The sequence below is a fragment of the Scyliorhinus torazame genome, chromosome 24 (assembly GCF_047496885.1).
Source record: "Scyliorhinus torazame isolate Kashiwa2021f chromosome 24, sScyTor2.1, whole genome shotgun sequence".
Classification (NCBI taxonomy): Eukaryota; Metazoa; Chordata; class Chondrichthyes; order Carcharhiniformes; family Scyliorhinidae; genus Scyliorhinus; species Scyliorhinus torazame.
The window spans coordinates 7,192,436-7,219,792 of NC_092730.1; the positions used below are offsets into that span (position 1 = coordinate 7,192,436).

At 49.5% G+C, this 27,357-nt stretch overlaps 1 protein-coding gene across 2 annotated transcripts in view; it reads left to right on the plus strand.

Annotated features, from left to right (window-relative positions):
- The first annotated feature begins 3,087 nt into the window (after positions 1-3,087).
- Positions 3,088-27,357, plus strand: part of LOC140399849 (phospholipase A and acyltransferase 3-like) — a 57,780-nt gene continuing 33,510 nt past the window's right edge. The window contains exons 1-2 of one of the 2 annotated variants that reach the window (XM_072489312.1): positions 3,088-3,349; positions 8,837-9,070. In XM_072489312.1, coding sequence (XP_072345413.1) covers positions 8,846-9,070 — 225 coding nt within the window. In that variant the 5' untranslated portion in view covers positions 3,088-3,349; positions 8,837-8,845. Of the gene's footprint in view, positions 3,350-3,496; positions 3,750-8,836; positions 9,071-27,357 lie in introns of those variants that run through there. The other variant, XM_072489311.1, reaches the window with a different exon arrangement.

Sequence of the window (27,357 nt, forward strand, 5' to 3'; positions counted from 1 at the left end):
TATCATTTAAAAGATTAAATTGAATTAATTGAGACGTAGGAATTGTTGTAATGTCTGAGATGTGACACTTTTCTTCAGAGTCCAGGCTCCTGTGCAATTTCGCCTCAGAGCTGTGCAGACGGCACTATCACAGCTACACCAAACACCCCGAGCAGCTAAGTTAAGTATTGGCCAGTAGTGATAGGTTTATTATATAGAAAGTAGTATTAGGGTATTAATATTGCTTGTTGTATATAATACATGACCGTTGTTTTAATCCTTACTAAGCGGTGTGCTGTATTATTAATCATAACCTGAACTTGAACCACGTGGCGGTATCATAAAGATACCTGGCAACTCATGAGCAAAGGTGACGTAAACCGAGCAAATAGACTAAGGTTAAAAAGAGCAACAGACCAGACGGGTTTCCGGTGGAATTCTACAGGAAGTATATGGATCTGTTGGCCCCACTCTTGGTGAGAACCTTTAATGAGGCTAAGGAAAGGGGGATGCTACCCCCGACAATGTCGGAGGCGACGATATCGCTCATCTTGAAACGAGATAATGACCCGCTGCAATGCGGGTCATACAGGCCTATCTCACTCCTAAATGTAGATGCCAAACTGCTGGCAAAAGTGATGGCGACAAGGATAGAGGATTGCGTCCCAGGGGTGGTGCATGACGATCAGACAGGGTTTGTAAAGGGGAGACAACTGAATGTTAATGTACGAAGGTTGCTGGGGGTGATGATGACACCCCCACCGGAGGGGGAGGCAGAGATAGTGGCGGCGATGGATGCAGAGAAGGCATTCGATAGGGTGGAGTGGGACTACCTGTGGGAGGTGCTGAAGAGGTTTGGGTTCGGTGTGGGGTTTATTAGATGGGTCAGACTCTTATATGGGGCCCCGGTGGCAAGCGTAGTCACAAACCGGCAAAGATCGGGGTATTTTCGGCTACACAGGGGTACAAGACAAGGGTGTCCACTGTCCCCGTTACGTTCGCGTTGGCAATTGAACCACTGGCCATAGCGCTGAGGGATTCTAAGAAGTGGAGGGGGGTGCTTAGAGGGGGAGAGGAACACAGAGTGTCGCTCTACGCAGATGATCTACTGCTATACGTTGCGGACCCGGTAGAGGGGATGCCAGAAGTAATGCAGATACTTAGGGAGTTTGGAGAGTTTTCGGGATACAAACTAAATATGGGGAAGAGCGAGCTTTTTGTAATGCACCCCGGGGATCAGGGAAGGGGATGCTCTGCCACTGAGGAGAGTGGAAAGGAACTTCCGATACCTGGGGATCCAGGTGGCCAGGAACTGGGGAACCCTGCATAGACTTAATCTGACCCGACTGGTGGAGCAGATGGAGGAGGACTTTAAGAGGTGGGATATGGTGCCGCTGTCGCTGGCGGGCAGAGTGCAGGCAATTAAAATGGTGGTTCTCCCGAGGTTTCTTTTCATGTTTCAGTGCCTCCCCATTCTGATCACAAAGGCCTTTTTTAAAAAAATAGACAGGAGCATTACAAGCTTTGTGTGGGCAGGAAAGACCCTGAGAGTAAAGAGGGGGTTCCTGCAGCGCAGTAGGGACAGAGGAGGACTGGCGCTGCCGAGTTTGAGCGACTACCATTGGGCCGCCAATGTGTCGATGGTCTGTAAGTGGATGAGGGAGGAAGAGGGAGCAGCGTGGAAGAAGCTGGAGATGGCGTCCTGTAAGGGAACGAGCCTAAAAGCGCTGGTGATGGCGCCGCTACTGTTCTCCCCGAAAAGGTACACCACAAACCCAGTGGTGGTGGCAACCTTGAGGATCTGGGGGCAGTGGAGGCGACACAGGGGAGTGACGGGTGCCTCGGTGTGGTCCCCGATAAGGAATAACCACAGGTTTGTCCCAGGGAGGATGGATGGGGGGGTTCCAGTGTTGGCAACGAGCAGGAATTAGGAAGCTGAGAGACCTGTTTATAGACGTGACGTTTGCAAGTCTGGGAGCGCTAGAAGAAAAATATAAGTTGCCCCCGGGGAACGCCTTCCGGTATATGCAAGTGAGGGCATTTGCAAGGCAACAGGTGAGGGAATTTCCGCAGCTCCCGACGCAGGGGATCCAAGATAGAGTGATTTTGGGAGCATGGATTGGAGAGGGCAAAGTGTCCGAAATATACCGGGAGATGAGGGACAAGGGGGAGGCGATGATAGAGGAGCTGAAGGGAAAATGGGAAGAAGAGCTGGGGGAAGAGATCGAGGAGGGGCTATGGGCGGATGCCCTGGGTAGGGTAAATTCCTCGTCCTCGTGTGCCAGGCTTAGCCTGATTCAATTTAAGGTCCTACATAGAGTACATATGACGGGAGCAAGACTGAGCAGGTTTTTCGGGGTGGAGGACAGGTGTGGGAGGTGCTCGGGAAGCTCGGCGAACCACACATACATGTTCTGGTCGTGTCCGGCACTGCATGAGTTCTGGGGGGGCGTGGCAAGGGTAATCTCAAAGGTGGTGAAGGTCCGGGTCAAGCCAGGCTGGGGGTTAGCTATATTTGGGGTTGCAGAAGAGCCGGGAGTGCAGGAGGCGAAAGAGGCCGCTATTTTGGCCTTTGCGTCCCTAGTAGCCCAGCGTAGGATTCTACTCATGTGGAAGGAAGCGAAACCCCCCGGGCGTGGAGGCCTGGATAAACGACATGGCAGGGTTCATAAGATTGGAACGAATAAAATTTGCGTTGAGAGGATCGGCTCAGGGGTTCTCCAGGCGGTGGCAACCGTTCCTTGACTATCTCGCGGAACGATAAGGAAAAGTAAAGATAGAAATGACAGCAGCAGCAACCCAGGGGGGAGGGGGGGGAGCACTATTCTGTGTTTTTGCTATGTGTTTTTCTTTTTAGTTTTTGTTGTTAGTATATTATTTAAATAATGTTATTTACCAGTTAATGTATAATCCCTTGTTGAGTTGTAAAAACGGAAAAATGTTTGTTTGAAAAATTTTAATAAAATATATATTTTTAAAAAATAAAATAAATGCAAACCCTTTCCCATCGCACCTGTACAGTGGAGTTGTTGTTCTCAGATGAGAAAATCCAGCAGCAGGAAGTCAGGAACATAAACAGGTGCTAACCTGGAATGGGAGAGGAATGATCAACAGGTCTTTATGCAAATGTTTAGCTACAAGCACCTGGCTGTCCTGAGAGAAAGTGAGATCGATTTCAGCGTTTTGATAGTGACATCAATTCAGACAACAAACATAAATATCGATGTAAATATAGATCGTCAACGATTGGTGCAGAGAACACACAATATGGCCGATACAGTCCGGAAGTGTTTGTGAAACTCCGAGGGTGAGAGATTGTTTACCGCTGCCTAACACTTGCTCTCAATAAACAAAAACTGATCTTCAACAAGTAAGTTGATCCTGCACATTTTTGCTCTTTTCCAGTTCTAATGCCTTTAATTCCAGGCTTTTTTGTCCAACAGTCTTCATATTGATAACATCTCCATACAGGTGTACTGATTTTAATCTTTTCAATTTGTAGATGTTACCTGTTGTGTTATGCTGCTTCGGATAACCCAGGCTGCTACTTGATGCAGTCTTAACTAAAGGATGCTCCAGACTCTGAAATTAGTTCAACGTGTTTATTGAACTATTAACACGGTTCTCAAATGAGTTTGACTCTCTGCCAATCTAACTGCAGTAACTCAGGCTAACTGTACCAGCTTGCTCTAAGCCACGTGCTGGGGTGTGATGCTGCTGATGAACCCTGTCTAACTCTCGAGATGTCTGTCTGTGGAAAGAGACACGGAGTGAGTGCCTCATCCTTTTTATAGTGTTTATGTCATGCCCCCTTGTGGTGATGCCACCTCTGAATGTCCTGACTGTCCATTGGTTGTGTCCTATTCTGAGTGTTCCTTGGTTGCATGTTTGCATATCAGAGGGCAACACGGTGGCACAGTGGTTAGCACTGCAGTCTCACGGCGCTGAGGTCCCAGGTTCGATCCGGCTCTGGGTCACTGTCCATGTGGAGTTTGCACATTCTCCCCGTGTCTGCGTGGGTTTCGCCCCCACAACCCAAAGGTGTGCAGGGTAGGTGGGTTGGCCACGTTAAATTGCCCTTAATTGGAAAAAATGAATTGTGTACTCTAAAAAATTTTAATTTAAAAAAAAATGTTTGCATTTCATGACATTACCAATTAGTACATCAATCAGGATTGACAAGCCAATATGGTGGTCGTGTTGAGTTTAATCAGTGTTTAATCAGGACAGCAGGCGTGTTCAGACAGCTCTTTATTTCATCCACATCCCTTCTTGCTGCGCCCACTCTTCTAAATTATTCTGGATTGTTGGGCTGGAGACCTGCAAATTCTTCTCCACAAGCTAACTGCCACTGAGACATTCCCAAGTTTCTTATTTCATACTCTTTTTTAGGGGTGAAGCATTGGTAAGACCTTATTGCCAGGAAAGATTTCTTTATTTGGAAATACCCAATAAAAAGTTGAGTACATTGCCTAAAAGCAACTTTCAGCGTTATCCACCGCCCATTAGCTTCTTGAGCCTTTGCGCATATCCTCTGTCCTTGATCAATCAGACCAACTTCCGCCTTTTCTTATCTTACCCTCGGTTCTTTCGCGTGACTGGTCTGAAAACTCCCTTCCATCTAATAATAATCTTTATTAGTGTCACACGTAGGCTTACATTAACGCTGCAATGAAGTTACTGTGAAAAGCCCCTAGTCGCCACATTCCGGCACCTGTTCGGGTACACAGAGGGAGGATTCAGAATGTCCAATTCACCCAACAGCACGTCTTTCTGGACTTGTGGGAGGAAACCGGAGCACCCGGAGGAAACCCACGCAGTCACAGGGAGAACGTGCAGACTCCGCACAGACAGTGACCCAAGCCGGGAATCGAACCCAGGACCCTGGCGCTATGAAGCAACAGTGCTAACCACTGTGCGGCCATGCCGCCCATCTCATCTCTGGACTGATCTCAGGGGCTCCATTTTTCCAGCTGGTCTGTTACTATTCATTTCTGCTGTTCGAAAGGTGGATTCAAAATTGGCTGAGCTGTAGGAGACAGAGGGTGAGGACAGACGTCTGCTTTAGTGACTGGACGTCAGTGTCCAGTGTCGGACCACAGGGATCTGTGCTGGGCCCCCTATTATTCATCATTTATATAAACAACATAGATGACTATGTGGAGGGTGGGGGGATCAGTAAGATTGCGGATGACACAAAGATTGGCCGGGTGGTTAACAGTGAGGCTGAGAGTCCCGGGCTACAGGAAGATACAGACGGGATGGTCAACTGGGCAGAAAAGTGGCAGATGGAATTTAACCCTGAAAAGTCCGAGCTGATATGTAAGGAGCAGTTTAACAAGGAAATATTCAATGAGCGGCCTGACACTGGGACGTTCCGAGGAACAGAGGGAGCTTGGCGTGTTTGTCCATAAATCTCTGAAGGCAGAAGGGCAGGTTAATAGGGAGGTGAAAAAGGCTCATGGGACACTTGCCTTTATCAATCGAGGCATGGATTACAAAAGCAGGGAGGTCCTGTTGGAGTTGTATAGAACTTTGGTGAGGCCACAGCGGGAGCACTGTGTGCAATTCTGGTCACCACATTACAGGAAGGATGTGATTGCACTGGAGGGGGTGCAGAGGAGATTCACCAGGATGTTGCCTGGGATGGAACATTTAAGTTATAAAGAGAGATTGGATAGGCTGGGGTTATTTTCTCTGGAGCAGAGAAGACTGAGGGACGACCTGATCGAGGTGGACAAGATTATGAGGGACATGGACAGGGTGGATAGGGAGCAGCTGTTCCCCTTAGTTGAAGGGTCACAAGTTCAAGGTTAGGGGCAGGAGGTTCATGGGGGATTTGAGGAAAAACATTTTTACCCAGAGGGTGGTGATGGTCTGGAACACGCTGCCTGGGAGGGTGGTGATGGTCTGGAACGCGCTGCCTGGGAGGGTGGTGATGGTCTGGAACGCGCTGCCTGGGAGGGTGATAGAGGCGGGTTGCCTCACATCCTTTAAAAAGTACTTGGGTGAGCACTTGGCATGTCTTAACATTCGAGGGTCTGGGCCAAGGGCTGGCCAATGGGAGTAGGATTAGGTAGAGAGGTCAGGGCCTTTCATGTGTCGGTGCAGACTCAATGGGCCGCTTCTGTGCTGTATTATTCTGGGATTCATTTGGAAAAAAATTACAGTACCCAATTCATTTTTTCCAATTAAGGGGCAATTTAGCGTGGCCAATCCACCTCCCCTGCACATCTTTTTGGGTTGTGGGGGCAAAACCCACACAAACACGGGGAGAATATGCAAACTCCACAGAGACAGTGACCCGGAGCCAGGATTAAACCTGGGACCTCGGTGCCGTGAGGCAGCAGTGCTAACCACTGTGCCACCGTGTTGCCCTAATTCTGTGATTCATAAAGCATATTAATACTTGTACATAATAGCAATCCAGTCTAAATTGGCAATAGAAACTTTTATCCGACTTCCACACACTAACTAACTTCTGCTTTTCAACAGGCATCTTAATGAAGCAAAGTTAAGTGCAAACAACACCCAGCTTTGCATTATGCTCATTTGTTTTAAATATCTTTTCCGTTGATCTCCCACTATTGCAGAAACTCTGTTTAACCGTGGGCAATTCCTAGGTCGTTGTCTAAAAATAGTTCCTCCTCTTGCTGGAGGGAAACGAAACTTTATCTGTTTATGGGAAAACGAAACTTACAGCAATTAACCTCTTCCATTACTTATTGCAAACCAAGTCCTGGAAATTTCACAATGTGCTGAATATATAAATGACAAAGGACCCGGGTGTTTAACTCTATAAATATCATTGTTAATGCAATATCCCAGAGCCCATTCACTTATTAAAACAGAAATAGATGGAGTAAATGGGAACACACATTTCAATTTAATTTCCTGCCTTGATTTAGCTTTGGGATTTTGAGACTCCAGGATCTATTTCAGTTTCAGTATGAGTTTAGGGTAAGAGGGAGGAGGTTTAGAGGAGATATGCCTCCCCCTGAGGGGGGTGAGGGTTTGGAACTCACTGTGTGAAAGGGTGATAGAGGCAGAAACACTCATTACATTTCACAAATACCAGGTCCAGGAGCTGGAGGTGAGAATCGGCTGGATTGCTCCGTGATGCCCAGCACAGAGACGCTGGGCTGAATGGCCTCGTTTCCTGCTGTAAATCTCTGATTCTATGTTTCACCCTGGACTCTCGGGTCATTGACCTTCCTGTGGGAACACTTTCCACGTCTCCATCTTCAATTTCATCCACCATCGTTCTGTTCACTCACCCACCTTTTTCTAATTCATTCTGTCCTTCCTGGACTGTCCCTTCTGATCCCACTCTCCCTCCCAGTCACTTCCTCACAGTGTTCCACATCAATATGAGGTGTCATTGTTCCTAATGGGGAGAAGCTGGAAAGCAGGGGGGGGGGAGTGGCGAGGGGGAGATGGAGAGGGGGAGGGGGAAGAGTGCCGAGGGGGTGGGGGGAGATGGGGTGGGGGGAGATGGAGAGGGGGAGGGGGACGAGTGCCGAGGTGGAGTGGGAGATGGAGAGGGGAGGGGGAAGAGTGTTGAGGGGGAGTGGGGAGGGGGAGATGGAGAGGGGGAGGGGGAAGAGTGCCGAGAGGGTGTGGGGAGATGAGGGGGAGATGGAGAGGGGGAAGAGTGTCGAGGGGGAGGGGGAGATGGAGAGGGGGAGGGGGAAGAGTGCCAAGGGGGTGTGGGGAGATGAGGGGGAGATGGAGAGGGGGAGTGGGGAGGGGGAGTAGGGGGAGGGGGACGAGTGCCGAGGTGGAGTGGGGAGATGGAGAGGGGGAGGGGAAGATGGAGAGGGAGGGTAGGGGGAGATAGCGAGGGGGAGGGGAGGGGGCATAGAAGAGCGGGGGAGGGGAGGGGGACAGGGGAGAGAGAAGGAGCTGTGATGGGCTATGCACCAGTTGCTACAGCTTAATCCATTACATCCCATGCCACAGGGTGCCCCAACTAAACAGAGAAGCGGTAGGCCGAGTGGTCACGTGACAACGTGATGACACAGCGACAAAAAGAGGTTACAGACGGCAGCACAGAGGTTATCCCCAGGACATTGGGAAGAGCACAAATGTTGTGTAGAGCTGCTGACTTCAGGAATAAACTACCTTCGTTGGAAGTCCTTGTTGTCAGTGATTCAGCGAACCCACAACATTTTACAGGCCTTAACCTCTCCTCATAATACAGCCCTCTAAACTCCAGTATCAATCTAGTGAACGTTCACTGCCTCTCTCTCTAAGGCAGGTCCATTAGCGAAGCAAGTCCAAACTGCACATCAGGTGTGATCTCACCAAAGCCCAGCTTAATTGTTGGCCATTGAAACAATGAGAGTGGAATACAAAGGAGTGGACTTTACATTACACATGATCCAGAGATGTGTTCAGATCCCCCTTCGGGGTAACTGCCTTCAGTTTTGGGCACTGCAATTCAGGAAGGATATATTGACCGTCGAGGGGCGAGTGCTAAGTCACCAGAATTACACCAGTGCCCAAAAGGATTAATGCACAAGAACAAGTTGCACAGACTGACCTTGTATTTCCTCGAATATCGGAGATTGAGGCGATTAAGTCATTAGTTCTATTGTTAATCTGCACCTTAACCACTACAACCCAAAGATCTGTAAATAAATGCACTTTCAAATAGCTGTACTGACATCTAATGTCAAAACTATTTTCTTTCCAACCAAATCCTCTCCCTGATCCTGGAGATTTGATTGAAATATCCCATCATGCATTTAAAGACTGGACCATCTATGTCGGAGATGGATATGGCACTGACTTTATTTCAGGTAAGGGGGATTAAACTTTTCTACTTAGATTCAATGATCTTTTCTATTGACAGAATAAAAGTATGAACCTGAAGTCTGCCCATTATCCATTATTTCCAATGGAGACTGCCGATGTAAACGTCACGCTGCAATTACAACATTTCACCAGTGGAGGTGGTGCAGTGTCACCACTGGAAGGAGGGTGTGACACCGTTCTGAGACCAGGAGCTAGATTCTCCGTCCTGCCGTGCCACATTTCTGTTTCACCCCGCCGACGGGAGATGGATATGTCACTGACTTTATTTCAGGTAAGGGGGATTAAACTTTTCTACTTAGATTCAATGATCTTTTCTATTGACAGAATAAAAGTATGAACCTGGGGCGGGATTCTCCGCAATCGGCGCGATGTCCGCTGACCGGCGCCAGAAACGTCGCGAATCAGATCGGCATCGCGCTGCCCCAAAGGTGAGGAATCCTCTGCCCCTTGAGCGGCCGAGCCCTAACCTTGAGGGGCTAGGCCCGCGCCGGACTGATTTACGCCCCGCCAGCTGGCGGGAAAGGCCTTTGGTGCCCCGCCTGCTGACGCAGAAATGACATTGCCGGGCGGCGCATGCGCGGGAGTGAACCAATTGGTTGGGGTCTGTTTCTCTTGGGTTTGAGGAATTACTGTGTTAGGAGTTTTTAAAAATAAATTTAGAGTCCCCAATTCATTTTTTCCAACTAAGGGGCAATTTAGCGTGGCCAATCCACCTGCCCGGCACATCTTTGGGTTGTGGGGGCGAAACCCACGCAGACACGGGGAGAATGTGCAAACTCCACACGGACAGTGACCCAGAGCCGGGATCGAACCTGGGGCCTCGGCGACGTGAGGCAGCAGTGCTAACCACTGTGCCACCGTGCTGCCCCTGTGTTAGGAGTTTGAAAGGTTTGGTTGTGGGGGGCTTTGGTGTTGGTTTTCTCTATGTGGGGGATGGGGCTCTGGCAGGGGGCCACCATGCCAGCAAACGTAAGTTGGCTGGTGAACGGGAGCGCAGTGGAGGGAGGGACCGAGGTCATTGGAACCCCTGTATGGACAGGTTTCAATGGGCCTGGGAGGTGTGAATGGTGGGGGGATGGGGATGATACTGATGATGTCAAGAGGAAGTTGCTGGGGAGTTTCTGGGAAGGGGAGGAGGGGATTGTCGCTGACATAGGGGTAGGGATGAATCCCACCTGTCGAGCGGAGCCAGGAGTAGCGGATAAGAGGGGCGAGGAGTTGAAAGACCCCCGATCCGGCTGGTGATGTGGAACATGCGGTGGCTGGGGACAGGTAAAGCGAGCTAGCGTCTTCTTGCATTTAAAGAGCTTGAAAGCCGACATGGTGCCCTTGCAAGAGACCCATCTGAGGGTGAAGGACCAAGTGAGGCTTCGGAAGGGGTGGGTGAGTCAGGTGTTCCATTCGGACTTTGATAGTAGGGCCCGGGGAGGGGCAGGGGGTTGAGCTATTGGTCGGTAATAGGGTGAGGTTCCAGATGGGGAAGGTAGTGGCTGACCAGCGGGGGAGTAGGAACGCAACAATAATATCAATGCTTTGAGGGGAGGTTGGTGGTGCTGGTTGTGCCATGAGGATGTCACTTTAAGGAATGTTTGGCTGCTCATGTCACTGCAGTGATGTCAGAGTGTGGGTGGAGCTGAGCTCTGGCTCCGTTTTTTTTGTTTCACTTTGAGAAAAGCTTGGGCGTGTCTGTGTTTTTTTGGTTTCGTTTCAGTGTTGGAGCTGAAGCCAGACAGAGCAGGTGCACTGTTGATCTCTCTGCCATGAAAAGACTATCCATTGATCATTTGTGAATTCAGAATTATAAATGTTCTCAGTAGTGCTTCTCTGCACCCCCTCCAGTCCAATCACATCCTTCCTATAATGTGGTGACCAGAATTGCACACAGTGCTTCTGTTAAAAGGTGTTTCTTTGTTCTTCTGGATGTTGTTTGGGAAGTTATTAAGGATTACTTAGTGTTGTAGTCTTTGGGGATTGTATTTGAATTAATGGTTGCTAAGATGTTCACTGTGTTTTAAAAAGATGAACTTAAGAGTTCACAGAATAAACATTGTTTTGCTTTCAAAAATACTTTTCCATTTCTGCTGTCCCACACCTGTAGAGTGGGCCGTGTGCTCCCCATACCACAATCTAGTAAATGTTGTGGGTCAGGTGAACTCCATGATATACTTTGGGGTTCTCTAAACCCTGGCCCATAACAGGTTGGCATATACACCCTGTATTGGGACAACATAGGATTTATGAAATGTTGGCTGCCACACCGAATTTGGATATGCACCAGTTAATACAGCACTTGAATGCAGTGCTGAATCCCAAGTCGGATAGGTCCAAGCCGCGTTCGCTGACCCCATGCAGGGTGGAAGGTGCGAAGGTAATGGCTGGGTTTATGAGGGAGATGGGAGGAGCAGACCCGTGGAGGTTTTTGCAACTTCGGGATAGGGAACGCTCGTTCATTCCCCAGTGTGCAATGTGTATTCAACGATTGACGTTTTTGTCATGGGGAAGGCGCTGTTGGTTGGGGTGAGAAAGGCAGAATAATCGACGATTGTTTTCTCGGGCCGTGCTCCACATTGGGTGGATGTGGTCCTGGAGAAGGGGTCGGTACAGAGGCCTGCCTGGAGGCTGGATGTGGGGTTGTTGGCGGACTCAAAAGTTTGTGCCAAAATGGTGATTGAGGACTACATAGGGTTTAATAGGAATGGGGAGATTTTGCCGTCAGTGGTATGGGAAGCGTTGACAGCAGTAGTGAGAGGCAAGGTTATCTTGTTTAAGGCTCAGGTGGACAGGGAGTTAAGAGGAGCGGCAGCGGCTGGGAGAGGAAATTTTGGAGGTGGATGGGAGGTATGCGGAGGATCCAACTCCAGCTCTTCTAGTGAGGAGGAAGGAGTTACAGGCGAGGTTTGACCTGCTTTCCATAGGAAAGGCAGTTCGGCAGTTGTGGCAGGCGAGGGGGGCCGTGTATGAGTATGGGGGGGGGGGGGAGGCCAGCCGCTTGCTGCATAAGACATCTCTGTCTGTGGATGATCTGTTGCTGTGTATCTCCAACCCGGGCTCTTCAGTGACGGATATAATGGGACTGCTGAGGAGATTTGGGGCTTTTTCAGGTTACAAATTAAATTTGGGGGAAAATTAGTGTTTTAGAACATAGAACAGTACAGCACAGTCCAGGCCCTTGGGCCCACGATGTTGTGCCGACCATTTATCCTAATCTAAGGTCAATCTAACCTACACCCCTTCAATTTACTGCTGTCCATGTGCCTGTCCAAGAGTCGCTTAAATGTCCCTAATGACTCTGACTCCACCACCTCTGCTGGCAGTGCATTCCACACACGCACCACTCTCTGTGTAAAGAACCTCTGACATCTCCCCTGTAACTTCCTCCAATCACCTTCAAATGATGTCCCCTCGTGACAGCCATTTCCGCCCTGGGGAAAAGTCTCTGGCTATCCACTCTATCCATGCCTCTCATCACCTTGTACACCTCTATCAAGTCACCTCTCTGCCTTCTTCGCTCCAGTGAGAAAAGCCCTGGCTCCCTCAACCTTTCTTCATATGACATGCCCTCCAGTCCAGGCAGCAACCTGGTAAATCTCCTCTGCACCCTCTCCAAAGCATCCACATCCTTCCGATAATGAGGCGACCAGAACTGGACACAATATTCCAAGTGTGGTCTAACCAGGGTTTTATAAAGCTGCAGCAAAACCTCGCGGCTCTTAAACTCAATCACCCTGTTAATGAAAGCCAACACACCGTGCGCCTTCTTAACAACCTATCAACCTGGGTGGCAACCTGAGAGATCTATATACGTGGACCCCAAGATCCCTCTGTTCCTCCACACTTCCAAGAATCCTGCCTTTAACCCTGTATTCAGCATTCAAATTCGACCTTCCAAAATGAATCACTTCACATTTATCAAGGTTGAACTCCATCTGCCACTTCTCAGCCAGGCTCTGCATCCTGTCAATGTCCTGTTGTAACCTGCAACAGCCCTCGACACTGTCTACAACTCCCCCAACCTTCGTGTCATCGGCAAACTTACTAACCCACCCTTCCACTTCCTCATCCAAGTCATTTATAAAAACCACAAAGAGCAGAGGTCCCAGAACAGATCCTTGCGGGACACCACTGGTCACCGACCTCCAGGCGGAATACTTTCCATCCACTACCACTCGCTGTCTTCTTTCGGCCAGCCAATTCTGTATCCAGACAGCCAAATTCCCCTGTATCCCGTGCCCCCTAACTTTCTGAATGAGCCTACCATGGGGAACCTTATCAAATGCCTTACTGAAATCCATATACACCACATCCACTGCCCAACCTTCATCAATGTGTCTCGTCACATCCTCAAAGAATTCAATGAGGCTTGTGAGGCATGTCCTGCCCTTCACAAAGCCAAGGTGACTATCTTTAATCAAACAATGTTTTTCTAAATAATCATAAATCCTATCTCTCGGAACTCCTTTCCAATATTTTGCTCACCACAGATGTAAGACTTTTGGGTATGTAATTCCCAGGGATTTCCCTATTCCCTTTCTTGAATAGGGGAACAACATTCGCCTCCCTCCAATCGTCCGGTACTACTCCAGTGGAGAGTGAGGACGCAAAGATCATCGCCAACGTCGCAGCAATCTCCTGCCTCGTTTCCCGTAGTAACCTTGGGTATATTCCGTCAGGCCCAGGAGACTTATCTATCCTGATGCTTTTCAAAATGTCCAGCACATCCTCCTTCTTAATATCAACCTGTTCGAGTCTATTAACCTAGTTCACACTGTTCTCATGAGCAACAAGGTCCCTCTCTCTCGTGAATACTGAAGCAAAATATTCATTTAGGGCCTCCCCCATCTCCTCAGACTCTAGGCACAAGTTCCCTCCACTATCCCTCATTGGCCCTAATCTCATTCTGATCATCCTCTTATTTCTCACATAAGTGTAGAACGCCTTGGGATTTTCCCTACTCCTTCCCGCCAGGGTGATGTCTTCTCCAGGGGCGGGAGTTGGGGTGGGGGCTTTGCCACTTTAGGTATCTGGGAGGGCAGGTGTTGTGGGACTGGGCTCGGTTCCGCAAGTTGAACTTTACCAGTCTGGCGGGCTGACTCAAAGCGGATTTCCTGAGGTGGGAAAACCTTCCCCTCTCTTTGGTAGGCCGGTTGCAAGAGGTTAAGATGAATATTTTGCTGCGGTTTTTATTTCAGTACCTATCGGTCATTTTGCCGAAATCGTTTTTTATCGGAGTGGACAGATTGGTCTCATCATTTGTGTGGGCAGGGAAGGTGGCGAGATTAGGACGGTGCTTCAGAGAGGGCAGCAGTCGGGGAGGATTGGCTCTTCCAAACCTGTTCTACTATTATTGGGAGGCAAATGCGGAGAAGATGCGGGGTTGAAGCAGGGAGTCGGGGGCTTTGTAGGTGAGGATAGAGCCAGGTTCTTGCAAGGGGTCGTGGGCACTGGCAATGGCGTCACTCTCATTTGCTCCAGGGAGGTACTACGGGAGTCCGGCTGTGGTGGCCATGCTGAAAATATGACGGCAATTTTGGCAGCATTTCAGGTTTCGGGCAGGGTCAAAGTTGATGCCGATCAAAGGAACCATGGGTTTGAACCGGCAAGGATGGATTCTAGGTTTCGGGGATGGGAGGAGCGAGGGGTGAAGCAATGAAGGACCTGTTTTTAGAAGGGCGGTTTGCGAGTCTGGAGGAGCTGGGGGAGAAGTCTGGGATCTTGTGGGGGAGGGTTTTCAGGCACCTTTCTGGTGGTACTTCTCTCCTCGTTGTTGGAGGGGGTATTGTCGGTGATGGGGCTGGAGTGGGGGGTCATCTTGGCGATCTATGGGAGAATTTTGGGGAAAGATAATGTGTCCCTGGAGGGGGTTACATAGGAACATAACATAAGAACTAGGAGTAGGCCATCTGGCCCCTCGAGCCTGCTCCACCATTCAATGAGATCATGGCTGATCTTTTGTGGACTCAGCTCCACTCTCCGGCCCATACACCATAACCCTTAATCCCTTTATTCTTTAGAAAGGTATCTATCTTTTTCTTTAAAATTCCAGAGATTCACAACCCTTTGGGTGAAGAAGTTCCTCCTAAACTCAGTCCTAAATCTACTTCCCCTTATTTTGAGGCTATGCCCCCTAGTTCTGCTTTTACCCGCCAGTGGAAACAACCTCCCCGCATCTATCCTGTCTATTCCCTTCATAATTTTTAATGTTTCTATAAGATCCCCCCCGCATCCTTCTAAATTCCAACGAGTACTGTCCCAGTCTACTCAACCTCTCCTCGTAATCCAACCCCTTCAGCTCTGGGATTAACCTAGTGAATCTCCTCTGCACACCCTCCAGCACCAGTACGTCCTTTTCAGGTAAGAAGACCAAAACTGTACACAATACACCAGGTGTGACCTCACTAACACCGTATACAATTGCAGCATAACCTCCCTAGTCTTAAACTCCATCCCTCTAGCAATGAAGGACAAAACTCCATTCGCCTTCTTAATCACCTGTTGCACCTGCAAACCAACTTTTTGCGACTCATGCACTAGCACATCCAGGTCTCTCTGCACAGCAGCATGTTTTAATATTTTATCATTTAAATAATAATCCCTTATGTTGTTATTCCTACCAAAATGGATAACCTCACATTTGTCAACATTGTATTTCATCTGCCAGACCCTAGCCCATTCACTTAGCCTATCCAAATCCCTCTGCAGACTTCCGGTATCCTCTGCACTTTTTGCTTTACCACTCATCTTAGTGTCGTCTGCAAACTTGGACACATTGCCCTCGGTCCCCAACTCCAAATCACCTATGTAAATTGTGAACAATTGTGGGCCCAACACTGATCCCTGAGGGATACCACTAGCTACTGATTGCCAATCAGAGAAACACCCATTAATCCCCACTCTTCACTTTCTATTAATTAACCAATCCTCTATCCATGCTACCACTTTCCCCTTAATGCCATGCATCTTTATCTTATGCAGCAACCTTTTGTGTGGCGCCTTGTCAAAGGCTTTCTGGAAATCCAGATATACCACATTCATTGGTTCCCCGTTATCTACCGCACTGGTAATGTCCTCAAAACATTCCACGAAATTAGTTAGGCACGACCTGCCCTTTATGAACCCATGCTGCGTCTGCCCAATGGGACAATTTCCATCCAGATGCCTCGCTATTTCTTCCTTGATGATAGATTCCAGCATCTTCCCTACTACCGAAGTTAAGCTCACTGGCCTATAATTACCCGCTTTCTGCCTACCTCCTTTTTTAAACAGTGGTGTCACGTTTGCTAATTTCCAATCCGCTGGGACCACCCCAGAGTCTAGTGAATTTTGGTAAATTATCACTAGTGCATTTGCAATTTCCCATGCCATCTCTTTTAGCACTCTGGGATGCATTCCATCAGGGCCAGGAGACTTGTCTACCTTTAGCCCCATTAATTTGCCCATCACTATCTCCTTAGTGATAACAATCATCTCAAGGTCCTCACCTGTCATAGCCTCATTTCTATCAGTCACTGGCATGTTATTTGTGTCTTCCACTGTGAAGACCGACCCAAAAAACCTGTTCAGTTCCTCAGCCATTTCCTCATCTCCCATTATTAAATCTCCCTTCTCATCCAATATTTACCGTAGCCACTCTTTTTTTGTTTTATATATTTGTAGAAACTTTTTCTATCTGTTTTTATATTCTGAGCAAGTTTACTCTCATAATCTATCTCACTCTTCTTTATAGCTTTTTAAGTAGCTTTCTGTTGCCCCCTAAAGATTTCCCAGTCCTCTAGTCTCCCACTAATCTTTGCCACTTTGTATGCTTTTTCCTTCAATTTGATACTCTCCCTTATTTCCTTAGATATCCATGGTCGATTTTCTCTCTTTCTACCGTCCTTCCTTTTTGTTGGTATGAACCTTTGCTGAGCACTGTGAAAAATCGCTTGGCAGGTTCTCCACTGTTCCACAACTGTTTCACCATAAAGTCTTTGCTTCCAGTCTACCTCTTCTCTCATCCCATTGTAATCTCCTTTATTTAAGCACAAAACACTAGTGTTTGATTTTACCTTCTCACCTCCATCTGTATTTTAAATTCCACCATATTGTGATCGCTCCTTCCGAGAGGATCCCTAACTATGAGATCATTAATAAATCCTGTCTCATTACACAGGGCCAGATCTAGGACCGCTTGTTCCCTCATAGGTTCCATTACATACTGTTCTAGGAAACTATCGTGGATACATTCTATAAACTCCTCCTCAAGGCTGCCTTGACCGACCTGGTTAAACCAATCGACATGTAGATTAAAATCCCCCATGATAACTGCTGTACCATTTCTACATGCATCAGTTATTTCTTTGTTTATTGCCTGCTCCACCATAATGTTACTAATTGGTGGCCTATAGACTACTCCTATCAGTGACATTTTCGCCTTACTATTCCTGATTTCCACACAAATGGATTCAACCTTATCCTCCATAGCACCGATGTCATCCCTTACTATTGCTCGGATGTCATCCATAAATAACAGAGCTACACCACCACCCTTACCATCCACTCTGTCCTTCCGAATAGTTTGATACCCTCGGATATTTAACTCCCAGTCGTGACCATCCTTTAACCATGTTTCAGTAATGGCCACTAAATCATCGTCATTGCCGATGATTTGCACCATCAACTCATTTACCTTATTCCGAATATTACGAGCATTCAGGTAAAGTACACTTATGTTGGCTTTTATACCTCTGTTTTGAATCTTAACACCTCGATCAGCAACCTCTCCTCAGTTATATTTCCTCTTAACTTTTCTCCTAATTTTCCTTGTCGTTGAACCCATATCTTCATGTAACAACCTGCCGCGTCGCTTACCATTAATGCTTTCACTTCCCGTTTTATTCCTTTTAGTATTCCTGGTCCTATTCACTGAGCTCCCCTCAGCCACTGTACCTTGTACTGTCGCCCTTTTTGATTTTTGACTATGGCTTCTCTGCCTTACACTTTCCCCCTTACTGCCTTTTGTTTCTGTCCCTGTTTTACTACCTTCCGACTTCCTGCATTGGTTCCCATCCCCCTGCCACACTGATTGCCCAAGCATCTGACAATATAACCTTTGACCTGGACCAAGCCCAACAAGATGACCAGGCAGCAGGATCTTCCACTCTGTCGGGATGCCACAGGCCCAAGGGCTAATAGATGGCACGCATGTTGCCTTGCACGCGTCACCAGGGAGTGCCCTTCATTAACAGGAAGGGGTTCCACTCCATGAATGTCCAACTTGTGTGCAACCATGTTGGTGCACGCTTCCCCGGGAGTGTGCATGACAGCTCCCACAAGTGTGGGGCCAGTGCTGTCATGAATTATTTGTAGAACTCTGCCGGGGATCTATCTCGCCCGGCTCATTCCCAGCCTACATGAAGGTGATGCTCTCCATGACCCCTCCCAGTTCTAATGGTGCTTCCAGACGTTGTTTCCTATCCTCCCCTGCAACTGGCATGTCCAGTCCATCAAGGGACTGTTTCATCCCCAAGTCACCGGAGGGGGCTTGGAGGTGTACAGCCCCCGGTAGAAGGTCTCGAATGCCTTGTTGACCTTTTCCGGCTCTGCTATTAGTTTGCCTCTGTTGTCTCTAACCTGTGCTATTTCCCTCGTGGCTGCCTGCTTTCGCAGCTGGTGAGCGAACAGGAGGCAGGTCTCGTCTCCGTATTCTAAACAGACAGTTACCTAAGGCAGGAATTGAACCCGGGTCCCTGGTGCTGTAAGCCAGCAGTGCTAACCACTATGCCGCCCCATAAATGGAATCTTTATCTCCAGTTCTCTGAATCTTCATCAAATGATTCCATCGTGCCCAAATTTCCCCATATTTTTCAGTATCGGAATGGTCTTCCCACTTCCCTTAAATTAATGGTCTAGCTAAAAAAAAGTTGAACCAACAATTTGTAATCGCTTTATGATGCATTGCAAGCTGTGAGAATCCTTTGATCTCTGCCCCACTCTACCTCTGTGTCTTACTGTATTGCATATGGTGAGCCCTGCGGCCTGACTCCTCAGATTGCCATCTTAAAATTGGTACGAGCCCCTCATTATTATTATTATCATTTAGAATTTTTGTCCCACAAACCTTACCTGTTCTAACACCAGGTGCAATTTCAGACCTTCTGTTAATCTGACGATCGATCGATCTGGTGAAGCAGCTCCACTCTTCACACGGTAGTACAGTGGTTAGCACAGTTGCTTCACAGCTCCAGGGTCCCAGGTTCGATTCCCGGCTTGGGTCATTGTCTGTACGGAGTCTGCACGCTCTCCCCGTGTCTGCGTGGGTTTCCTCCGGGTGCTCCGGTTTCCTCCAACAATCCTCTTAAAACGCATTTTATTCAAACTTGTATCAAAGTAGGTTACAGCAAATAAACACCCCGGGAAACATTCTTCCCAACAATCAGCTATACAGTTTGTACAGATTTTTCTTTTTCACCCCCCCTCCCCATCACCCATCCCCCCACCCCCCTGCGACGAACAGCTGCTCAAACACGGTCAAAAACATCCCCCATCTTTTCTAAAACTCTTCTGCTGAGCCCCTTAACTCATACTTTATCTTCTCTAACCGCAGGAAGTCATACAGGTCACTCAACCAAGCTGCTACCCCCGGTGACGATGCCGACAGCCACTCCAGCAAAATTCATCGGCGGGCAATCAGAGAGGCGAAGACCAAGATATCCGTCCTCCTCTCCATGAGCTCCGGCTTCTCTGAAACCCCAAATATCGTCACCAAAGGGTCCGGGTCCACTCCCTCCTTCACTATCCTGGCTAAGACCGCCAACACTCCCGCCCAGAATCTTCCCAATTTTTCACAACCCCAAAACATGTGCACATGATTCGCTGGCCCCCGCCCACACCTCTCACACTCATCTGCTACCCCCTGAAAGAACCCACTCATTCTCGCCCGAGTCATATACACCCTGTGCACCACCTTAAACTGTATCAGGCTCATCCTTGCACAAGAGGTCCCCTTTACCCTTTGCAGTGCCTCACCCCATACTCCCCAATTGATCTCCATTCCCAACTTCGCTTCCCATTTCTCCTGGATCTTCACCACCCTGCTCCCCCAGCCACTTATATAGATCCCCAATTCTTCCCTCCCCTTCCACATCCGGAAGCAGCAGTCGCTCCAGCAGGGTGTATCCCGGCAATCTAGGGAACCCCTTCCAGATCTTTCGTGCAAAGTCCCTAACCTGCAGGTACCTGAACTCACTGCCCCTCGGCAGCTCTATCCTCTCCCTTAGCTGCTCCAGACTGGCGAACCCTTCCTCCAAATACAAATCCCTCACCTTGACCAGTCCCACTTCCCTCCACCTCCTGTATCCATCCCCCCCGGCTCAAACCCACGTTTCTCCCACCTCTTAAGACTCTCCCTGGCCTCCTCCACCAGCTTCGTTAAGTTCCACTTATGAAGCCCCGTCCATTCCCTCGCAACCTGAATCCCCAAGTACTAAACCTATCCCTCACTACCGTAAATGGCATCCCCCTTAAATTAGCCCGCTGTGCCAGCTCATTCACCGGGAATACCTCACTTTTCCCTACATTCAGCTTGTATCCCGTGAACCCTCCAAACCTCCCCAACAGGCCCATAATCCTTCCCGTACTCTCCTGATGAATGTGGTGATGAATCCGTTGAGAGCTCTGGTACTGGAGGTGGTGGTGTCCATGGACGCGGAGAAAACATTTGATCGGGTGGAGTGGCGGTACTTGTTCGAAGTTTTGGGAAGGTTTGGGTTTGGCCGAGATTTGTGACATGGATGCGGTTGCTGTATGTGGCGCCAAGAGCGAGGGTGAGGACGAATGATATGAGCTCACGAAGCTTTGACTTACACAGGGGTACGAGGCAGGGGTACCCGCTGTCGCCGCTGCAGTTTGCGCTGGCCACAGAGCCAATGGCAATGGTTCTCAGGTGGTTGGCAGAGTGGCAGGGGATAATGAGGGGACAGAGGGAGCATCGGGTGTCGCTCTATGCCGATGACCTCTTGCTGTATGCCTCTATTAAGTCTCCTCTTAACCTTCTTCTCTCCAACGAAAACAACCTCGAGTCCATCAGCCTTTCCTCATAAGATTTTCCCTCCATACCAGGCAACATCCTGGTAAATCTCCTCTACACCCGCTCCAAAGCCTCCACGTCCTTCCTATAATGCGGTGACCAGAACTGTACGCAATACTCCAAATGCGGCCGTACCAGAGTTTTGTACAGCTGCAACATGACCTCCCGACTCCGGAACTCAATCCCTCTACCAATAAAGGCCAACACTCCATAGGCCTTCTTCACAACCCTATCAACCTGGGTGGCAACTTTCAGGGATCTATGTACATGGACACCGAGATCCCTCTGCTCATCCACACTTTCAAGAACTTTACCATTAGCCAAATATTCCGCATTCCTGTTATTCCTTCCAAAGTGAATCACCTCACACTTCTCTACATTAAACTCCATTTGCCACCTCTCAGCCCAGCTCTGCAGCTTATCTATATCCCTCTGTAACCTGCTACATCCTTCCACACTATCGACAACACCACCGACTTGAGTATCGTCTGCAAATTTACTCACCCACCCTTCTGCGCCTTCCTCTAGGTCATTGATAAAAATGACAAACAGCAACGGCCCCAGAACAGATCCTTGTGGTACTCCACTTGTGACTGTACTCCATTCTGAACATTTCCCATCAACCACCACCCTCTGTCTTCTTTCAGCTAGCCAATTTCTGATCCACATCTCTAAATCACCCTCAATCCCCAGCCTCCGTATTTTCTGCAATAGCCTACCGTGGGGAACCTTATCAAACGCTTTGCTGAAATCCATATACACCACATCAACTGCTCTACCCTCATCTACCTGTTCAGTCACCTTCTCAAAGAACTCAATAAGGTTTGTGAGGCATGACCTACCCTTCACAAAGCCATGCTGACTATCCCTGATCATATTATTCCTATCTAGATGATTATAAATCTTGTCTCTTATAATCCCCTCCAAGACTTTACCCACTACAGACGTGATAACATTGTGAATGAACCCACAGGCAGATTGGTAACATTATGGATCCGCCTTCTGCTGAAGTTCTGCACCATGATGTATCTCTTGACTGACAAGAGACACCGTCCGGAGATGTTAACTCTGTTTCTGTCTCTCAGCTGGGCTACTGAGGGTGTACACATTCCCAGTATCCATTGTAATTTGCTTTTATCTGTATCAAAATCAAAGCTCCCTGAAATCATGGATTAAGTTATAGAATTTAATCCAATTATCTCTACTGTGTGTAGTTAACTGTGGTAAGGTGGGAAATGTCAACTTTCCTTCAGGCCCTAAATATTACCTCTTATCTGTAAATCACACAGCAACCCATAGAACCATAGAAAGGTTGTTCTGGGTCCTGGATCAGCAGCTAGGGGGCAGCAAGCACTCTGCCTGCTTTACAAGAGCCTGACGTGATCGGAGCTGCCAGTCCTGAAGGGCTCGCTCTGGCATCCGCACCAATAGCCACCTTCTCCAGTTTCTCAAACGCCTGCCCCTCTTCTCAGGTAGAGAATTCTAATATCATCTCAGTGAGACTGAGAATCAATCTGGCGGAGACCTGTACAAGTGAAGGTGAAGCTCCAGAAGAGTTTGTGAAGCCCAGGAGGTTTAATCAAAGGCAGATATGAAAAGATCCAGACCATCCGATGGTTTTTCAACACCTCGCATTCTGAGAGGATTGGCACCTACCAAGACCACAACCTCAGCAGCGAAGATTGTCATCTCTCATTCCCAGTATAAAAATGTGATTTTGATCCTTCCCTACCCCCACCGTGTGTCTGTCTTGTGTACATCTGGGTGGAGGGTGGGACGGGGTTAGGGGAACAATTAGATTAGCAGACCGTTGTTCAATTATTTACCATTACATGTTTATCCCTTCTCTTGTTATAAATAAAGTTTTAAAAAATGTTTTACTTACAAATCTGGTGCCTGTAAGTTAATGGAACAGTCAAGGGTCAAGCATATCAGGAAAATCTATTGGTTAATTCACTTGGGTGGGGACTCGAGGGCCTGTGGAGCTGGAATTGACTGTGCACTAGCCCAGGGTGTCGTAACAGCACCTTTCCCCAGGAAGCTCACCCTCCCATCCACCCCCCCCCCCCCCCCGCCGGCAAGGGTTCACCCTACCCTGGGGGGGGGGGGGGTTACCCTACCACTCACAGACCCACCTGCCCTCCGGCTCATCATTCAGATTTGTAACTGAAATCTCCTTGTGTGTAAGTGACACAGAGAATCCAGGAGCTCCTCATGTGTGTTCTGGAATCAGGGGAGAGGGGACTGGAGGACAGAGTGCTGTGATGTGAAGCCAGGGGAGTTACCATTGCAAATCAGGATGATCATGGAATAGTCAGCACTTTCAGCAGAGGAGAGCAGGACCCGATGATGCTTAATGTGGTCCAGGCAGACCTGCTGAGAAACAGCTCAACCAGCTGTCCACCATATTGGTTTCAGTCTGCATCCTTTCATCTTAAGTCAGATCAGGGTCATTCCGGGGAAGTGTGACCAGGATGAGAGGGTTTTTAACAGGGACCAGGGGGTATCGGAGAAGCGGAGAAGGGGGTGAGGATGTGATTGAGCTGTTCATTGGGTCCAGAAATGTGACTGTGAATGAAGAGCTGAAAACTAGACTGATCCATTTTAGTTTCTATATTTATATTCATCCCGGGAACTCTACTTTTCGAAGCCCATACTTTCCCTCCCATTGTAATGTGTCTACTCCGTACCTGAACTGGACACCCGTTGCTGATTTACTGACCTGTCAATGTCAGATTACAATCCGCCACTTTAGAACTAATGATGATATGATCAATGTTAAATCTAATTAAATGTCAGTGCTGAGGGAGCGCCGCACTGTCAGAGGGTCAGTACTGAGGGAGCGCTGCACTGTCAGAGGCTCAGTACTGAGGGAGTGCCGCACTGTCAGAGGGTCAGTACTGAGGGAGCGCCGCACTGTCAAGAGGGTCAGTACTGAGGGAGTGCTGCACTGTCAGAGGGTCAGTACTGAGGGAGTGCCGCACTGTCAGAGGGTCAGTACTGAGGGAGTGCTGCACTGTCGGAGGGTCAGTACTGAGGGAGTGCTGCACTGTCAGTGGGTCAGTACTGAGGGAGTGCTGCACTGTCAGAGGGTCAGTACTGAGTGAGTGCCGCACTGTCAGAGGGTCAGTACTGAGGGAGTGCTGCACTGTCGGAGGGTCAGTACTGAGGGAGTGCTGCACTGTCAGAGGGTCAGTGCTGAGGGAGTGCTGCACTGTCAGAGGGTCAGTACTGAGGGAGCGCTGCACTGTCAGAGGGTCAGTACTGAGGGAGTGCCGCACTGTCAGAGGGTCAGTACTGAGGGAGTGCCGCACTGTCAGAGGGTCAGTACTGAGGGAGTGCCGCACTGTCAGAGGGACAGTACTGAGGGAGTGCCGCACGGTCAGAGGGTCAGTGCTGAGGGAGTGCCGCACTGTCAGAGGGTCAGTACTGAGCGAGCGCCACACTGTCAGAGGGTCAGTACAGAGGGAGTGCTGCACTGAGGGAGGGTCAGTACTGAGGGAGCGCTGCACTGTGGGAGGGTCAGTACTGAGGGAGCACCGCACTGTGGGAGGGTCAGTACTGAGGGAGCACTGCACTGTGGGAGGGTCACTACTGAGGAAGCACCGCACTGTGGGTGGGTCAGTACTGAGGGAGCACTGCACTGTGATAGGGTCAGTACTGAGGGAGCCCTGCACTGTGGGAGGGTCAGTACTGAGGGAGCCCTGCACTGTGGGAGGGTCAGTACTGAGGGAGCCCTGCACTGTGGGAGGGTCAGTACTGAGGGAGCGCCGCACTGTCAGAGGGTCAGTACTGAGGGAGCGCCGCACTGTCAGAGGGTCAGTACTGAGGGAGTGCCGCACTGTCAGAGGGTCAGTACTGAGGGAGCGCTGCACCGTCAGAGGGACAGTACTGAGGGAGTGCTGCACTGTCAGAGGGTCAGTACTGAGGGAGTGCCGCACTGTCAGAGGGACAGTACTGAGGGAGTGTTGCGCTGTGGGAGGGCCAGTACTGAGGGAGCGCTGCACCGAGGGAGGGTCAGTACTGAGGGAGCACTGCACTGTGGGAGGGTCAGTACTGAGGGAGCGCTGCACTGTGGGAGGGTCAGTACTGAGGGAGCGCTGCACTGTCGGAGGGTCAGTACTGAGGGAGCGCCGCACTGTTAGAGGGTCAGTACTAAGGGAGTGTCTCACTGTCAGAGGGTCAGTACTGAGGGAGTGCCGCATCGTCAGAGGGTCAGTACTGAGGGAGAGCCGCACTGTCAGAGGGTCAGTACTGAGGGAGTGCCGCACTGTCAGAGGGTCAGTACTGAGGGAGTGTCTCACTGTCAGAGGGTCAGTGCTGAGGGAGTGCCGCTCTGTGGGAGGGTCAGTACTGAGGGAGCGCTGCACTGTGGGAGGGTCAGTACTGAGGGAGCACCGCTCTGTGGGAGGGTCAGTACTGAGGGAGCACTGCACTGTGGGAGGGTCACTACTGAGGAACCACCGCACTGTGGGTGGGTCAGAACTGAGGGAGCGCTGCAGTGTGATAGGGTCAGTACTGAGGGAGCCCTGCACTGTGGGAGGGTCAGTACTGAGGGAGCCCTGCACTGTGGGAGGGTCAGTACTGAGGGAGCGCTGCACTGTCGGAAGGTCAGTACTGAGGGAGCGCCGCACTGTCAGAGGGTCAGTACTGAGGGAGCGCCGCACTGTCAGAGGGTCAGTACTGAGGGAGTGCCGCACTGTCAGAGGGTCAGTACTGAGGGAGCGCTGCACTGTCAGAGGGACAGTACTGAGGGAGTGCTGCACTGTCAGAGGGTCAGTACTGAGGGAGTGCCGCACTGTCAGAGGGACAGTACTGAGGGAGTGCTGCGCTGTCAGAGGGTCAGTACTGAGGGAGTGCCGCACTGTGGGTGGGTCAGTACTGAGGGAGCGCTGCACTGTGATAGGGTCAGTACTGAGGGAGCCCTGCACTGTGGGAAGGTCAGTACTGAGGGAGCCCTGCACTGTGGGAGGTTCAGTACTGAGGGAGCGCTGCACTGTCGGAGGGTCAGTACTGTGGGAGCGCCGCACTGTCAGAGGGTCAGTACTGAGGGAGTGCTGCACTGTCAGAGGGTCAGTACTGAGGGAGCGCTGCACTGTCAGAGGGTCAGTACTGAGGGAGTGCTGTGCTATGGGAGGGTCAGTACTGAGGGAGCGCTGCACTGTGGGAGGGTCAGTACTGAGGGAGCCCTGCACTGTGGGCGGGTCAGTACTGAGGGAGTGCTGCACTGTGGGAGGATCAGTACTGAGGGAGCGCTGCACTGTGGGAGGGTCAGTACTGAGGGAGCACCGCATTGTGGGAGGGTCAGTACTGAGGGAGCACCGCACTGTGGGAGGGTCACTACTGAGGAAGCACCGCACTGTGGGTGGGTCAGTACTGAGGGAGCGCCGCACTGTCAGAGGGTCAGTACTGAGGGAGTGCCGCACTGTCATAGGGTCAGTATTGAGGGAGCACCGCACTATCAGAGGGTCAGTACTGAGGGAGTGCCGCACTGTTGGAAGGTCTGTACTGAGGGAGTGGCGCACTGTTGGAAGGTCTGTATTGAGGGAGTGGCGCACTGTTGGAAGGTCAGTATTGAGGGAGTGCCAAGCTATTGAAAGGTCAGTGTTGATGGGGCACCGAATTGTTGGGGCCTTTTGCATTAAATATCACACTGAATCTTCTAATAGCCCTCTGAAGTGAAGGTAAAGATCCCACAGCCACCACTGGATGAAGAGTAGAGAAGATCTCTCCTTCATCTTGGTCAATATTTATCGTTATGTCAATGACACAGAGGGAACAAGATCTATTCATGCGCATGTATTGGATCTGACTGTGCACAAATTGGCTGCTGGGTTATTACAATAATGACTATGTTTCAGTGAGAAGTCCTCAATGTCCATAATGGACTGAGATTTTGTGAGGTTGTGAAAGGTGCTATATAAATGCAATCATTTCTTTCTCGTCACGTCTGTACGATGAAGTTGTTGTTATCAGACAAGAGGATCCAGCAGGAAGTCAAGAATGTTGAGAGGTGGGAACCGGGAATGAGAAGAAGAATGACGATCCTGCTGATGAGGGATATGTTCGGTTGCAACAGTGATGGGCAACCGAGCTGGTGAGGGGGCCGCATGAGAGGCCCTCCTTCATCTCAGTGACCCCAAGATTGACATCGGGCTTGTTCACTAACCATGACCCCATGAATAAGATTAAACACATTTAATACACGGTGAATATTTCATAACGAGTTATAGAAAATGCTTAATCATTCATATATTAATGTGACTGTCAACAGTAAAAACAAGATAAATATTTATATTTGGACATAGAGGGAGGGCACGGCCGTCACAGTCAATGTTGGGAGCAATCAGTCGCACCTGACTTCACATGACCTCTCCTATCACTTCAGTCATTCCCGTCGGAAAATGACTGACGGTTATGTGGACAGAAATCAGCGGAATGTGGGAACCCTGCACACGGGCAAGGATCAACACATGTCTCGTGGGCCGCACGCA